General features: G+C 46.0%; 1 protein-coding gene across 1 annotated transcript; it reads left to right on the forward strand.

The window, feature by feature from the left end:
* Nucleotides 1-240: 240 nt before the first annotated feature.
* On the forward strand, nt 241-14,557 carry LOC135054860 (gastrula zinc finger protein XlCGF26.1-like). Its single transcript, XM_063958264.1, has 3 exons — nt 241-263; nt 8,729-8,789; nt 10,202-14,557. Exons 2-3 carry the CDS (start codon nt 8,759-8,761, stop codon nt 11,866-11,868), a joined length of 1,698 nt encoding a protein of 565 aa, XP_063814334.1. The 5' UTR covers nt 241-263; nt 8,729-8,758; the 3' UTR covers nt 11,869-14,557.
* Nucleotides 14,558-18,044: the final 3,487 nt, after the last annotated feature.

An 18,044-nucleotide genomic window follows, 5' to 3' on the forward strand; every position in this document is an offset into this window, starting at 1 on the left:
CCTCCTGCAGGCATATGTGACTGGTGCAGCATCGTCTAACGCCACGGGTCTATCGACTAGCTGAGTAACCTTCAGATTACGCAGACTGGCCGCCGCAGCTCTGTAAACAAGGCCAGGAAATGTGCGTTGGCAGACCCTGGCCTCGGCACCACCCCCAAAAAGCCATAGCGGCTGTCTGGGCACTGCAAGCATGATCGCAGGACTTGTTCTGCATATGCGCAGACTGGGTCCTGCAAATGCACAGATCATCCACCATTAGATGGGTATGTAAAACCATTGAGTTCAGGTACTAATCTGAATTAGGGCCCCTGTTCCTCTCATCTCTCTCCCCTTATTTTCACTTCAAGCTGTAGAGGGGGAGGGGGTGCACTGGGTTTAAGACCTTCTACTCTGGCAGGGGGCGTTTTGGAGTCTTCTCCAGCAGGGAAGGTTGGGTATCCAGTTTACTGGGAGAAGAAGAGAGAAGTGAGACGAGAGAAGAAGAGGATGGAAATTGTAAACCGTTTAAAAGGCCATAGGCAAAAAAAAAGAGAAATGAATAAATAAAAACCTCAGCTCCTGTCTTAACACGTTCTTTGTACCAACACGTCTACTGTCCAGCAGCAGCATTTATAATGTGTGCACTAATACTATCAGCATTACACACGACACCAGCCCTTCGACATAGCTAGGCGCCACACTTTTCTATTCCAAATAGATTGTGACATGGACCCAGGGGGTTATGGGAAACGTCCTCTGCACGAAGAGAATGTAGACGCTACCGCTAGGGCATTTTTAGTCTGACGACCCTTGAATCTAGCATCAACCATTCTGCAGCCTTCAGTCTCTTTATGAAACGCTGTAGATCAGCGAAACTACAAATCCCGGCATCCCCCCAATGGACTCCTGATCATGTGATACCTCGTACAGTACTGTGTATGAGAGAGAGGCATGACACGCATTTCCAGGAAATAGCTGGAACGCAACATAATTCTCTGTGCATTTGCCCTCCCTCTCACCCCACATTGGTCTCGGAAATTATTATTCCGGTGAGTGGTTTCCGGTCAGTTAGTAGTAGCGCCGCCGGCAACAGACTGGCTGCAGCAGCAGGTTAGTGCTGGGCGGTCGGGCGTAATAATCTGTGCACTGATCTGTAAATGTTTAACAGCCATGTCTGTGCCTGATTGCAATCAGCTGCACCTGGTTTACCAGCAGGCAGTGGAGGCAGAGGAGTGCCTATGATGGAATATACTGCATGTTGGTGCAGCATGCCATTGCCTGCACTCTGTCACATGTTTGAAGGGTGGACACATTATTACTGTCCATTTAAACAAAGAATCTGCCTGATTTTTGGCTGTTTCATTGCAAGGTCTTTAATCCTAGTTTGGAGCCCAGCCTGCTTACAATGTATGATTCCAATTTATCACAGTTGCCTACTCACCTAAACTTACTGGGCCAACTATTTTTTGGGATTGGGTGAAAGCTGGAACGGTCCAGACTCCGGAACGCCGGATCAGCGACCTGTGCCGCTATGGAGCTCTTTGTGCATGTCCCTGTGTATGACACACAGCAAATGGTGCAGGGAGATGTTACAGCCCCCTTCTGACCTGCAGCTGCTGCACTCGGGCAGAGAGAGAATGGGCGCAGCACTGCTGGAACGGTCCGGACTCCGGAACACCAGACCGGCTCGTTGCTGAGAAGCTCTCCATGCACGTCCCCATGTATGTGACAGCTGTCACACAGCAAATGGTGCACATAGTGACATAGTGCTCCAAAGCGGCCAAGGTTTCTGCAGGTAGCTAGTCCAGTCCGTTCTAGCTTTCACCTAATCCCCTATTTTCAGAGCAATTGGACATATAGGGGGACATTTACTAAGCAGTGATAAGAGTGGAGAAGTGAGCCAGTGGAGAAGTTGCCCCATCAACCAATCAGCAGCTCTGTTGTAATTTTATAGTATGCAAATTGTAGATGTTACTTCAGTGCTGATTGGTTGCCATGGGCAACTTCTCCACTGGCTCACTTCTACACTCTTATCACTGCTTAGTAAATGTCCCCCATAGGGCGGTATTCAAATGATATATCGCGCCCAATTTCCTTTCTAAAATGATCCCCGTTATCGTGCATATCGGCACACCGGGGGTAGCGAGCTAGAAATGATGATACCACGTTCTCGAGGGCAGAAACAGAATGGGTGTGGAAGGGGGGTGAAAAGAATTGAATACCGCCTATAGAATGGAGTTCAGTGCGATGTGCCGCTGCCGCCATGTTCAGCTGTGCACATACATATATGATAATTTAGCATTGCTAATTTTTCTGTCCATCTCTATGGGGAGAGAGGGAAAATTAGCGATGTTACTAATGGAGAAGTGCCTTCTCCTGACAGTTCCAGGTGTACTCTTACGGCTATTGCACTGTGATAAATTCTGCCCTAAAATATAGCTCTGCTGATCACAGGCCTAAAGCTGGGAACACACCGTCCAACATGTATATGTTACCCAGCATTCAGAGACAGATACAGGGTTAGACTGGCCCACAGGGGTACAGGGGAACCACCGGTGGGCCCTACTGCCTGGGGACCCACCCCCTCCTCTAGGCATCAGGTTCCAGACTGTGCTGTTACTAATCTAGTACATTATTATGCATGCAATACAGTATTTACTGTATATATTTATCTAGGGGACTAACACTTGCAAAATGGTTAGGCAAACCAATGTGGCAGCTGGGCACACCCCCTCTAGAGACTGGCCACACCCCTAAACATAGGCCCCTACCACTGTATTCCCCCGGTTGGCCCTACATGCCCCAGTCCGACACTGGACAGATACATTAATGTGCATGGAAAGCTCTCCTGCTCAACGTGGCTTGGGTTTTAAAATTTCTTTTATCTGTTTTATACTAGCATCCTATTGCTATATCTCCTTTCTCTAACGTCCTTGAGGATGCTGGGACTCCGTAAGGACCATGGGGAATAGACGGGCTCCGCAGGAGATAGGGCACTTTAAGAAAGCTTTGGATTCTGGGTGTGCACTGGCTCCTCCCTCTATGCCCCTCCTCCAGACCTCAGTTTTACACTGTGCCCAGAGGGAAATGGGTGCACACTGCAGGGAGCTCCCCTGAGTTCTCTGCCTAGAAAGCATTTTTGTTTGGATTTTTTCTATATTTTTACAGGGAGCACTGCTGGCAACAGGCTCCCTGCATCGAGGGACTGAGGAGAGAGGGGCAGACCTTCTTAAATGATAGGCTCTGCTTCCTCGGCTACTGGACACCATTAGCTCCAGAGGGGGTGAACACAGGTTCGTCCTGGGCATTCACTTCCAGAGCCGCGCCGCCGTTCTCCTCACAGAGCCAGAAGAAACAAAGTCAGAAGACGTCTCAGGCGGCAGAAGCCTTCAGAGCTTCACTGAGGTAACGCACAGCAGTGCAGCTGTGCGTCATTGCTCCACGCACCTCACACACTCCGATCACTGTAAGGGTGCAGGGCGCAGGGGGGACGCCCTGGGCAGCAATATAACACCTCTCTTATGGCAAAAGACAATATACATGTACAGGTGGGCACTGTACATGTATATAAAAGAGCCCCCGCCATTTTTTAATAACTTTGAGCAGGACAGAAGCCCGCCGCAGAGGGGACGGGGCTTCTCCCTCAGCACTCACCAGCGCCATTTTCTCTCCACAGCACCGCTAAGAGGAAACTCCCCGGACTCTCCCCTGCTTTACACACGGTTAAAGGGGGTTTGAAGGAGAGGGGGGGGCACATAATTGGCGTTTTATTACTACTCAGCTCTTCTGGAAAAGGGCATCCTGTGTTTTTTTTCCAGGGGTATAGCGCTGGGTTGTGTGCTGGCATACTCTCTCTCTGTCTCTCCAAAGGGCCTTAAAGGGGATACTGTCTTCAGAAAAGAGTTTCCCTGTGTGTGTGAAGTGTGTCGGTACGCGTGTGTCGACATGTTTGACAAGGAAGGCTCGCTTAATGTGGAGGGGGAGTGCTTGAATGTCATGTCACCGTCGGCAACGCTGACACTGGAATGGGTGGATATGCTGAATGTCTTGAATGCAAATGTCAATCTATTGCATAAAAGATTAGACAAGGCAGAAGCTAGGGATCAGTCAGGTAGCCAGTCCATGCCTGTCCCTGTGGCGCCAGGACCTTCGGGGTTTCAGAAGCACACCATATCCCAGATCGATGACACAGATACCGACACGGATACTGACTCTAGTGTCAACTATGAAGATGCAAAATTACAGCCGGGGGTGGCAAAAGGTATTCGGTACATGATTATTGCCATTAAAGAGGTTTTGCATATTACTGAGGAACCCCCTGTCCCTGACACGAGGGTACACATGTATAAAGGGAAAAAGCCTGAGGTCACCTTTCCGTCCTCATTTGAGCTGAGCGAATTGTGCGAAAAGGCTTGGGAATCTCCAGATAGGAGACCACAAGTTCCCAAAAGGATTCTTATGGCGTATCCTTTTCCACAAACGGAAAGGATACGATGGGAATCTTCGCCTAAAGTAGACAAGGCGCTGACACGCTTATCCAAAAATGTGGCACTGCCTTCTCAGGATACGGCTTCCCTCAAGGATCCTGCTGATCGCAGGCAGGAAATTACCATGAAGCACATTTACACTCATTCAGGTACTATTGTTAGACCGGCTATGGCGTCGGCCTGGGTTTGTAGTGCTGTTGTGGCATGGGCAGATTCCTTATCTACGGAGATTGACACCTTAGATAGGGATGCCATTTTAATGACCATAGAGCATATCAGAGATGCTGCCTTGTATATGAGAGATGCTCAAAGAGACATTTGTTTATTAAGCTCCAGAATAAACGCTATGTCTATTTCTGCTAGGCGGCTCTTGTGGACCCGACAGTGGACGGGAGACGCCGATTCAAAGCGGCATATGGAGTCCTTGCCTTACAAAGGGGAGGAGTTGTTTGGAGACGGCCTCTCGGACCTTGTCTCTACTGCTACGGCTGGTAAGTCGAATTTCTTACCTTATGTCCCCCCCGCAGCATACAAAAAAGGCACCTCATTATCAAATGCAGTCCTTTCGTTCCAATAAGAGCAAGAAGGTACGGGGATTGTCCTTTGTTGCCAGAGGAAAAGGCAAGGGAAAAAAGCTGCACACAGCTAGTTCCCAGGAGCAGAAGTCCTCCCCTGCATCTGCAAAGTCCACCGCATGACGCTGGGGCTTCCCGGGGGGAGGCAGATCTAGTGGGGGCTCGTCTTCGGTTTTCAGCCACGTCTGGGTTCACTCGCAGGTGGATCCCTGGGCATTAGAGATTGTTTCTCAGGGATACAGGCTGGAATTCGAAGACTTGCCTCCTCGCCGGTTTTTCAAATCGGCTCTGCCGGCTTCCCCGTCAGAGAGGGAGCTAGTGTTGGCAGCAATCCAAAAATTGTATATGCAACAGGTGATTGTCACAGTTCCTCATCTCCAGCAAGGAGAGGGATATTACTCAACCCTGTTTGTGGTCCCGAAACCAGATGGTTCGGTCAGACCCATTTTAAACCTAAAATCCCTGAACCTGTACTTGAAGAGGTTCAAGTTCAAAATGGAATCACTCAGGGCGGTCATCGCCAGCCTGGAGGGGGGGGGATTGGATGGTGTCCCTGGACATAAAGGATGCTTACCTTCATGTTCTGATATTCCCCCCTCACCAGGCGTTCCTGAGATTTGCAGTGCAGGACTGTCACTACCAATTTCAGACGTTGCCGTTTGGACTTTCCACGGCCCTGAGAATTTTCACCAAGATAATGACGGAAATGATGGTGCTCCTGCGCAGGCAGGGTGTCACAATTATCCCATACTTGGACAAACTCCTCATAAAGGCGAGAACTCGGGAGAAGTTGATGTACAGCGTGTCTCTGTCCATGAAGACGTTGCAGTTACACGGCTGAATTCTCAATATACCGAAGTCCCAGCTAGTCCCTACAACGCGTCTGACCTTTTTGGGCCTGATTCTAGACACAGACCAGAAAAAGGTTTTTCTTCCGATCGAAAAGGTTCAGGAGCTCATATCCCTGGTCAGGAACCTATTAAAGCCAAAAAAGGTTTCAGTGCATCATTGCACACGGGTTCTGGGGAAGATGGTGGCTTCATACGAGGCCATCCCCTTCGGCAGGTTCCATGTGAGGACTTTTCAATGGGACCTCTTGGACAAGTGGTACGGGTCCCATTTACAAATGCATCAAAGGATCACCCTGTCTCCCAGGACCAGGGTATCTCTCCTGTGGTGGCTGCACAGTGCTCACCTACTAGAGGGTCGCAGGTTCGGCATTCATGACTGGGTCCTGGTGACCAGGGACGCAAGCCTCCGAGGCTGGGGAGCAGTCACACTGGGAAGAAATTTCCAAGGTCTCTGGTCAAATCTAGAGACTTGTCTCCACATCAGCGTCCTGGAGTTGAGGGCCATATACAACGCCCTGCGTCAAGCGGAGGAATTGCTTCTGGGAAAACCGGTTCTGATTCAGTCAGACGATGTCACGGCAGTGGCTCATATAAACCGCCAAGGCGGAACAAGGAGCAGAGTGGCCATGGCAGAAGCGACCAGGATTCTACACTGGGCGGAAGGCCATGTAAGCGCACTATCAGCAGTGTTCATCCCGGGGGTGGACAACTGGGAGGCGGACTTCCTCAGCAGGCACGACCTGCATCCGGGAGAGTGGGAACTTCATCAAGAAGTCTTCGCACAGATCACGGGTCGGTGGGGACTGCCTCAAATAGACATGATGGCATCCCGTCTCAACAAAAAGCTAAAGCAGTATTGCGCCAGGTCAAGGGACCCTCAGGCGGTAGCGGTAGACGCTCTGGTGACACCTTGGGTGTTCAGATCGGTCTATGTGTTTCCTCCTCTTCCTCTCATACCCAAGGTGTTGAGAATAATAAGAATAAGCAGGGTCAGAACAATCCTCATTGTTCCAGATTGGCCACGGAGGACTTGGTAGCCGGAGCTGCAAGAGTTGCTCACAGAAGATCCGTGGCCTCTTCCTCTAAGGCAGGACCTGCTGCAGCAGGGGCCCTGTCTGTTCCAAGACTTACCGCGGCTGCGTTTGACGGCATGGCGGTTGAACGCCGGATCCTAGCGGAAAAGGGGATTCCGGAGGAGGTCATTCCTATCCTGATCAAGGCTAGGAAAGACGTGACGTTGAAACATTATCACCGTATATGGCGAAAATATGTTTCTTGGTGTGAGGCCAGAGCTGCTCCTACGGAGGAGTTCCATTTGGGCCGTCTACTTCACTTCCTTCAAACAGGAGTGAATTTGGGCCTAAAATTAGGGTCCATAAAGGTCCAAATTTCGGCCTTATCCATTTTCTTTCAAAGAGAATTGGCCTCTCTTCCTGAAGTACAGACTTTTGTGAAGGGAGTGCTGCATATTCAGCCTCCCTTTGTACCTCCGGTGGCGCCTTGGGATCTTAACGTGGTGTTACGTTTCCTCAAGTCACCTTGGTTTGAACCACTCAAAACAGTGGAGTTGAAATACCTCACATGGAAAGTGGTCATGTTGTTGGCATTAGCTTCGGCAAGGCGTGTTTCAGAATTGGCGGCTTTATCACATAAAAGCCCATACTTGGTTTTTCACGTGGATAGGGCAGAGTTGAGGACTCGTCCTCAATTTCTGCCCAAGGTGGTCTCATCTTTTCATATGAACCAACCTATTGTTGTGCCTGTGGCTACACGGGACTTGGAGGATTCCGAGTCCCTGGATGTGGTCAGGGCTTTGAAGATTTATGTGAAAAGAACAGCTAGGATCTGGAAGACCGAAGCTCTGTTTGTTCTGTATGCAGCCAACAAGGTTGGCGCTCCTGCTTCAAAAGCAGACTATTGCTCGCTGGATCTATAACACGATTCAGCAGGCGCATTCTTCGGCAGGATTGCCATTGCCTAAATCGGTTAAGGCCCATTCCACTAGGAAGGTGGGCTCTTCTTGGGCGGCTGCCCGAGGGGTCTCGGCACTACAACTGTGCCGAGCTGCTACTTGGTCGGGGTCAAACACCTTTGCAAAGTTCTATAAGTTTGATACCCTGGCTGAGGAGGACCTCTTGTTTGCTCAATCGGTGCTGCAGAGTCATCCGCACTCTCCCGCCCGTTTGGGAGCTTTGGTATAATTCCCATGGTCCTTACGGACTCCCAGCATCCTCAAGGACGTTAGAGAAAATAAGATTTTACTTACCGGTAAATCTATTTCTCGAAGTCCGTAGAGGATGCTGGGCGCCCGTCCCATGTGCGGACTTCTTCTGCAAGACTTGTTTATAGTTATTGCTTACATAAGGGTTATGTTATAGTTTATCAGTTGACCCGAGGCTATGTTGTTGTTCATACTGTTAACTGGGTAGTTTATCACAAGTTATACGGTGTGATTGGTGTGGCTGGTATGGATCTCGCCCTTAGGTTTACAAAATCCTTCCTCGTACTGTCCATCTCCTCTGGGCACAGTTTCTCTAACTGAGGTCTGGAGGAGGGGCATAGAGGGAGGAGCCAGAGCACACCCAGAATCCAAAGCTTTCTTAAAGTGCCCTATCTCCTGCGGAGCCCGTCTATTCCCCATGGTGCTTACGGAGTCCCAGCATCCTCTACGGACTACGAGAAATAGATTTACCGGTAAGTAAAATCTTATTATTTATCTTACATATTCCCTGAGATTCTGACCATGTGATTTTCTGCAGGCGATAACATCCATTGCAGTCCACATTCTAACCGTATAAGGATAACAGGCTTAATTATGTAATTCCATCTATTTCAGATAGACACTAAGGGTCGTAACAAGATTGTAATGGATAATATTCAACCGGACAGCATTTCGGGTAAGATATACCTCATATTCTGCGCTGCAGGTAATGCACAGAGAAGCGGTATCACTCTTGGTTATCAGTTATATATTAGGTGTTTTACACCCATCCAGTTCATAACGAAAGACATCCCGTCTAAGGAGTAAAGTTGAATCAAGCACCTTATGTAAAGTTAGCTGAAAATGCAGAGATGGATGATAAACATTTGTTCGCTTGACCGGGAACATTTCTGGTACTTGTGTCCAGCAACATGTCTACCGAACTGTCTATTCAGCGTTGTCATAACAATGGGATCAGTGACCAAATATAGGAACAAAGATATAGAAATAATACGGTAACATTAATCTAAATTTTTTTATTATTATAGCACTATATATACACACATTCCGATAAATATGGAGCACATGTAGCATTATTGCAATAATCAATGCAGGAGATAATGAGAGCATGGATTAGAGTTTTTGCAGTGTCCTGTAAAAGATATGGTTGTATTTTGGATGTTTTTTAGATGCATGTAACATGATTTTGAAACAGATTCAGCTGTTCATGAAGCAGTGAAAAGTGTGGAGAAGTGAGCCAGTAGAGATGTTGCCCATGGTGACCAATCAGTGTTGAGGAAACATTTACAAAATGCATTCTATAAAATTATACGTAGCAGCTGATTGGTTCTCAACCTCTCCACTGGCTCACTTCTCCACACTTTTCACTGCTTCATGAACAGCTCCCTGAATGTGGGGAACAAAGGGACAGTTCAGAGTCAAGGACAACACTTAGGCAGTGAGCTTATGAGGTAGGGTTGATTGTTGAGTTCTCAACAGTGATTGAGATACCAGGTTAACTAATATTGGCTGGTGAAAATATAATTAATTCTGTTTTGGAAATATTACGTTTGAGGTGGTGAGATGTCGTCCAAGAGGAAACTGCAGAAACACAATCAGCAACACAGACAAATACAGATGGTGACAAATCTGAGGGAGTATAGATAGATTTGAGTATCATTCAGGTACAGATGATACTGAAATCCAAGAGAGATGATTAGTTTGCCAAGAGATGAGGTATAGATTGAGAAAAGCAGAGGACCTAAGACTGAGGCTTGCAGTACTACCAACTAGAAACTAGAATGCAACAGAGCAGAATAATCTGTTGAAGTGGGGGGGGGGGGGGGGGAATCTTGCACACTAGGGGGCTCATTTATTAACAAGTGATGAAACTCGTTGTGAGTGATAACTCATTGCGTATGATAAATGGTGCTCCAGCCAATCAGCTCCTGTCATGTGTTCAGCCCCTAACTGTCATTACAGTTCAGAGCTCATTCGCAGGAGCACCATTTACATTCGCAATGAATTTTAGCACTCGTTGATAAATGGGCCCCTAGTAATTTACTGTGTTACTATGACTTTAAAAAAAAAATCTTCTTTTTATAACAGATGGTTACAGTGGCAGAAGTTATTCTCACGGTTTGACTAGCCCAGTTACTACACAAGATGGTGGAACAGATCATTCTAGCATTAAGACTCCACACGGCAGACAATCCATAAATAAAACCAAACAAAGAAAGAGAAAAGGGCACCCTGTGAGATATGTTATCGAGGATTCAGCCTGGGAAGGAGAGCATCTTCCAGACACAGAAATGTATACGTGCACAGGTGAGACAATAACTACATCCAGTAATATGGAGGAAAAGTCGTTGATTTGTGAGGAAAAACATTTCACTACTGAGGAACATGTGACCTCACGTGAGGTCGGACATGTTAAAGACGACTGCAACCTGAGCAAACAACAAGTACAGACTAAAGGTACAGCAGATTATAAGAAAGGTGAAGAGTCTGTCACGCATGCAGGAGGAAGTGTCATAGACGGCGCACATACTGGAACGGCATTGGATCTACACAGCATTATAATGTCAGACAACACTATGAGTGACTGTAATTCTCGTAATGAGGCAGAAACCAGTACTGGGGATCGTATAAACCAGATGCGCTGTTCTTATGTATGCTCTTATTGTGGCAAATCCTATAACCACAAAACGCACTTCAACGTACATCAGAGAATTCACACGGGAGAGAAGCCGTTTTCCTGCCCCGAATGTGGCAAATGTTTCATACGGAAGTCAGAACTAGTGGCGCACCGACGAATTCACACGGGAGAGAGGCCTTTCGCCTGTCCTGTCTGCGGGAAACGGTTCAGTAACCGCTCCAATGTCACCGCGCATCAGCGAATTCACACTGGGGAGAGGCCATTCGCTTGTGCGGATTGTGGGAAGAGGTTCACGGATCGGTCAGGCCTACACACGCACCAGAGAATTCACACAGGGGAAAAACCTTTCACGTGTTCTGACTGTGGGAAACGTTTTGCTAACCGCTCCCATCTTACTACGCACCAGAGAATTCACACAGGAGAGATGCCGTTTTCTTGCTCTGAGTGTGGGAAATCTTTTACCAGTAGCTCAAACCTTGCCACACATCAGAGGATTCACACTAAGCAGAAGCCATTTGTATGTGTGGAATGTGGGAAGTGTTTCGCCAGCAACGGAAATCTTGCGACTCATCAGCGCCTTCACACGGGAGAGAAGCCATTTTCTTGCTCCGTCTGTGGTAAATGTTTTACTGATCGCTCTGCACTCTCTATACATGAAAGGACTCACACAGGGGAGCAGCCCTTCCCGTGTCGTCGATGTGGGAAGTGTTTTCCCAGTCGCTCCCATCTCGTTGCACATGAGAGGATTCATACGGGAGAGAAGCCATTTTGTTGTGTGGAGTGTGGCAAATCTTTTAACAGTAAGGCCAGCCTTATCACACACCAGAGAATTCACACGGGAGAAAAGCCTTTCTCCTGCTCCGTTTGTCAGAAGTGTTTCACAGATCGCTCTGGTCTTATCGTACATCAGCGGATTCACACGGGAGAAAAGCCATTTTCATGTAGTGAGTGTGGTAAATGCTTCACTGGTCGATCAGGGCTAGTTACGCATCTGAAGATTCACAAGGGCGAGAAACCCCACAAGTGTTCCAAATGTGGGAAATGCTTTGTGTTAAAAAGCTACTTGACTCGTCATTTGGTAACTCATGCAGCAGAGATATATTTGGCATCTTCATAGTACTGTATATAAAAAAAGAAAAATTACAGTAATTTCAAATGAGAGCATTCCCTTTCGAGTGTGTAGTGATGTCACTGGTTATGCTCTGGTAGTACAATCTGACAATTTCTACAGAGCACTGCTGTTACCTAGGAGCCTACAAGCCAGTCTTTGAAGCTTTAGGCATCGGCCCACTGTACCTCGTTTCCTTCCCTATTCCCTTGTGATTGGAAAGTTACTGCAGTGTAAAATGCTTTCTGTATGCATCCACTGAGTGAGGCAATAAGCTGGATATTGTCATTTTAAACACTTCAGTTATACAATTTGACCTATTTGAAATGTATTCTTGTCCACTAATGAGTTTATTTGCTCTTTAACCTTAAGAGTCCTCAGGGTCATAACCTCTTTGCCTATTATTCACTGAATCAAGGGCGCAGCTACCATAGGTGTAGGCAGTGCAGCTGCTATGGGGCCCAGAGCTGAGAGGGGCCCACCTTTCTTGTCACAGTTACATGTGTTATATACATTTTTCACCATTGGGTGGTACGTAGGGGTCCTTTCAAACTTTTTCCTTGGCGCCTGCAATATATCTCGGTATGCCCCTGGACCTGCTCATTGTAGTGTGGTATAAAATGAACTGGAGGGCATTTTAATGTTATATAATATGAACCGTGGCACTACAATGAGGCGCAATATGAACGGGGGGGCACTATATATCATAATGTGAATTGGTGGTACTGTGTGGCATAATGTGTACTGGCAGCTATGAAATGTGACATAGGGTGAACTTAAGCACTAATACGATTCATAAAAGAAACTAGGGCACTACTATGGGGCATAATATTAACAACTGCTGCAGAGAAGTGTCTCTCTAGAAGCATTGGGACGGGGGCCCCTTCAAAATGTTGCTATGGGGCCCACAAAGTTCTGGCTACGGCTCCGCACTGAATTGTTGTGTGCAAAAAATGGTATGATGATATAGGAAAATGTTTTATTTGCTGGTCCCAAGAGCCTTAAATAAAATTAAAATAAACTTTTTCCTGAAAACATTTAAATGAATTCTACCAGTACCAGGGATTCACAATGTGATGGAGCTTATGGATTGTGTTGTTCTAGTATAAAGCTAGGTACACACTGTCAGATTTGTTATGGTCGGCCTGACAATTGGACAATTTTTCAGGAAATTGTAGGCACCAATATCTGAGCTACACACTAAAAGATTTTTTTTCAGTTACCAATTTTCTGACATGTCACACTGCATTTGCATATGTCTGCCCACAAGGTGGATGACATAGTGACAGGAAAACATAGGAAATATGGGAAGAATATTTAAAATGCACACACTGCTAGATATTGGGAGATTGTGGCCGAGATTTTTGGTTTAGGACGATAGATCGTAAAATCGAGCACTCGTGTGTGTGTGTGTGTGTGTGTGTGTGTGTGTGTGTGTGGGGGCAAGATTTTCCACAATTATCAGCGAAAACGTCGACACGATCGTTCGTACACACTATACAATAACTTTGGCCGTTCTTCCAATTATTGGCAAATCGGCCCAATAATTGTATAATGTGTTGCCTAGCTTAAGCCTACTACCACTAACGTAGAACGGAGGTGGGTGGTTGTAGCGTGATCAGGTGTCCACTGCACCTCCAGAGTACACCTTATGTTGGAGTTATATGCGCAGGTCAGCATGGCGGTGTTTGTAAAGAGAGCTACATAACTAATATAACACAAGTAGTTTATTAAATACATATGAGCCATATGATGGGAGATGCCATGCTTGGCACATGGGTAGCAATTCTTGCACTGACTGTACTTTTTTTTTTCTAAGTTTAGCATCTGTATACATATAGGGGGTAATTCAGAGCTGATCGCAGAAGCACACCCCATCCAAATAACTCACTCTGCACATGTTACATCCCCCCCCCCCCCCTTGCAGTGCCATGGTTTTGCCCATTAGAGGAAGATTTTGCTGCTGCAATCAGGTCTGAATTAGGCTCATAGATGATCCACCCGCTGTTCTGCTAATAAAGGAAAAACTTCTATATACTTTAGTACTCTCTACAGTATTATCATACCTCTCAACATGACCCTCTCTCCAGGAGGGACAGAATGCTCTGCTCCTGGATTTCCCTCTTAATATATGATTGCCGACACCTGTATTGAACAGGTTAATGGATAAGAAAGGTATTTCAGCACAGGTGATGGTAATCGTAAATTCAGAGGTCCAGAAGCAGAGCATTGTGTCCCCCCTGAAGAGGGTCATGTTGGGAGGTATGGTATTATTGTACACTGTCTGATTCTTATTAACCTATTAGCCAAACATTTACACTGATATTACTGTTCCCAACACTACGATATGGCTGGGTAAGGCACTAGGTCCAGCAGATTATAGCGCTGGCCATAGCAGAGACATAGAACAGGCTCCTGATTAAACAAAATATTTGAGGGGGGGGGGGGGATATTCTTTAATATAAAACAAATAAATCCAAAAAATATTCTTTAATATAAAACAATAAATAAATCCAAAGCTTCTTAAATATATACTGTATATCTAAGTTTTGTTTTTGTTTTTTGCAAGAATCAATCACCTAATTTATTTAGCATTTTGTGCAATTAGATTTTAATTTGTAACTATGGAGGTGGCATTCTGGAGGGTTCTTTTACTTTGTGTATTTTAATAAAAATGTACGGAAGCTTTCCTTTTGGATATCTGCTTTGTCTTTCTATGAAATGTAATGGAAGGAACGGACAAATCCTTTTTGTTTTATAGACCTGCTCTAAAAATGAATGTCAGCACCAGGCTGTGTACAATTACAATTAGGGTGGCCGATCCCGGGATCGGGATCCCAGGATTTTGGCCAAAAATGGTCCGGGATTCAGTCCCGGGATTGGGGCTTCCAATCCTGGGGATTTTGGGATTAGGAAGCCCCTTTGTTTTTTCAATGCTGGGCAGTGATGAGCATCCTCAGGAGGCTCAGACGCTGCCCGGCTCCCCCTGTTCATCTCCCCCTGTCCTCGGCTGTGCGCACTGCGTGGCATGACGTGGAGTCAGAGGTCACACTTCGCAGGCTGCCGCACAACACTGTCCTCAGCGCCTGCACCCTCCCGGGCGCAATTTAGCAGCAAGTGGGCCCACTCTCCCACCCAGTAAGATGACGGTGAGTTATGTGGGACTGGGACAGGCGGGGCAGCAGCGGCAGCGGACACTGCAAAGGAACCAATCCCGGGTATCCTGGGAATCCCAGGACTGATAATTTTTCAATCCCGATTCCCGGGATTGATAAAATGGGGCGGGATTGGCCACCCTAGTTACAATACATCAGCTTTACTATAATACACAGCGAAAGCTCTAAATGGTTCTTTGTGTCATAAAATTCTTTTTTTTAAGTTGTTTTTTTTCTAACAGCCCCGTCCACATACAACTTCCGTTTAGTGGTTCTGGTTAAGGCATAGAACTTTACTGGTCTCCAGATAGATTTCATAGGTTAAACTGGGGATACACTATACAATTATCAGGCAGACGGCTAAACCTGTCATTCAGACAAATTGGTTAAATCACGGATTTACCCAATTGTATAAACAACAGTTTTTGTCCATTTTTGCAGTGTTTGGGAGCAAATGGTCGATTGTCATTCGCTCTCATCCATTACCAGATTTTCATTCCAACCAGCCAGATCTGGCAGATAATCTGCCAGATAATTGTATAGTGTATGCCCGCCTTAACATACAGAATGCTCTTCAGCTGGGCCCAAATGTATTAAGCTTTAACAAGAGATAAATTGGAGACGGATGAAGAGTGATAATTGAGCAGCCAATCGGCTCCATTTTTCAAACACATCCTATGACATGGCAGTTAGGAAGCTGATTGGCTGGTCATCTACTTTATCTGTCTCTACTTTATCTCTTGTTAAGGCTTGATACATTTGGGCCCAGATCAGCCAAGCTATAGATCTGGGATCTTCTGTGTTAAATCATGCAACCTGTACACACTTCACTTATGACATCTCTATGGTTTGTCCCCATCGCCTAGCAGCACTCTTTGCGTAAGCAATCAGAATATTATGGGAGAGTTAAGCTGGTGACATAAGAGCCTGTTTATCTACTTTTCTGTACTTTGAAGTATGAGAGATGGAGATAAACATACTTTTCAAAGACTTCAGTGGTTTTTGTAGCTTGATATTAAAGGGCAATTATATTCAACACAAAACCTGCCTGGTTTTCTATGGCATATGATTGCCCCCCTTAAATTCAGTGGCTAAAAACTCTGTGGCTTTGAAAGCGCCACACTGTAAATTTAGCCCATGGAACCTGGAAACAAAAGTGATTTTATTCTACAGTATTGGTATGTATATTTTTTTTCTTTCGTTTTTCTTTGGTACAGAATAATGACCGATTTCAAATTGTTATACTATACATGTATTGCACTATACCCGTGATTTAAAATTTAACTCTTAAAATAAGAACAGCAAAACTTTAATAATAAGGGGTAAGAACAGGCGGCTTGGAGTATTCTTGAGTATTCCCTCTGGTTACTCCTTAAGGATAAAGGATTCTTAGCATGTTCCCATAGTTAAATCTTACGTATACTACACAGATAGTTTTAATACAATTTCTGAGATGACTGTCAGCCAAGGGAATGTGAAATGTTAATGTTTTTGCTTGATGGGTTAATTCTTTGTTGGCTCCTGTGGGAGTACCAGCAGCCCCAGGTTAATTTAAAAGTGCCCAGTCCCCCTGGATTCATTGCACAAACTGAATGAATCCAGTGGAGTTAATCTAATTTCCAAGATCATATCAACTCCCACAATAGACAATATGGCTTCCAGTGCAAATAGTCAAAATGCGGCCTTCCCAATATTTAGGAAACGGGATAGAACCTTTGCGTGCGCTGCCCGAAAAAGGGGGCATGGTCTCGTGGCAAGGGGCGTGGCTTCATTGGAAAAGACAACCTTACACTGCAACTTTACACCCTGTAGCCCCCTGCATTTGCCGCTCCACATTGACCCCCACAGCAAAAAAAAAAAAAAAAACACATTGGCCCCCACAGTAAAAAAAAATAAAGCCCTTCCCTCCCGCGCCTTCAGCTTCTGGTAGCACCGGCAGAAGTGTAGCCTCGGTGATACAGAATGATGTGAGGAGGGACACGTGTGCGGCAGCTTGAGTTATGATGTCACGCCACTGCATTGCCATAGGTCATAAAAAAGTATGCGTCTGAGCTGCCTGGAAGATCACAGTGCTGCACGGGCCCGAATTTAGGATTGGCCACTGGAACTGTAGTTGCCAGGAACCGTGATCAGTCCAGGACCTTGGCAGCTGCTGCACCCCCGTTCGGCCACTCTGGTGGCCAGTGGCAGCAGGGGTCGAAGTGCCCCCGTACGATTGCATGGCTCGGCTGCCCCTGAAAACGGTGCTATGACAGCCTGACAGATGATGCTATGACAGACCAATATGTTTATCTGTCGCTGGAGAAATAGTAATGGGGAGAAATAGTATGAAGATTTTTATTTCTTCTTGTGGAACCTGTATTCCCAATATTTTTTATTTTAGTTTCTTAAACGTCTCCAGCTATTTTTTAATCTTAGAGCATTCCCACCATATACATAGAAATTAGCTATATTGGTCAGATTCTCTCCAGCACAAAGGAAATGAGAAGTTTAATATCCTATTTACCCTGGTGGGCATCAGCCACTACCTATACCAAAGGTTCTCAAACGTGGTCCTCAAGGCACGCCAACAGTCCAGGTTTTAAGTATATCTATGCCACAAGTGACTTCATTAATGCCTCAGTCAATTTGATTTACCCATCTGTGCTGAGCCGTGGATATACTTAAAACCTGGACTGTTTGGGTGCCTTAGGGACTGTTTTAGAACCTCTGAGCTATACTATACTTAAGATGTATATTCTCATCAACATGGAGGTAGTGCTTTTGGAAATATATTGCCTAGTTGTCAGATCATTAGTGTCAGGAAGAGGTCCGAGATCCTTTTCCCAGTTCAAGGTCAAGAATTCAAACCTGATGGAAATTTAGGAGTTACTCAAACAAGAAGTCAGCAAGGAGAGACTGAGTGCTAGACTTTATTAATATGGACACCCAATTTGGCAGGAGAAAGTTTAGGGCTGGGGCCCTCCTAAGATAAAAACTGAAAAAGTAAGTCTAGAGGTCTCTGAGTTTTGTAGCGGGGACTTGGAAGGA

The sequence above is a fragment of the Pseudophryne corroboree genome, chromosome 3 (assembly GCF_028390025.1).
Source record: "Pseudophryne corroboree isolate aPseCor3 chromosome 3, aPseCor3.hap2, whole genome shotgun sequence".
NCBI classification, from domain to species: Eukaryota; Metazoa; Chordata; class Amphibia; order Anura; family Myobatrachidae; genus Pseudophryne; species Pseudophryne corroboree.

Excerpts from the sequence above, each read along its gene's own strand:
- LOC135054860 (XM_063958264.1), top strand. The coding sequence starts at position 8,759 with ATGGATAATATTCAACCGGACAGCATTTCGG. Across the intron at positions 8,790-10,201 it reads TCAACCGGACAGCATTTCGG|ATGGTTACAGTGGCAGAAGT; the intron begins GTAAGATATACC and ends TTTTTATAACAG.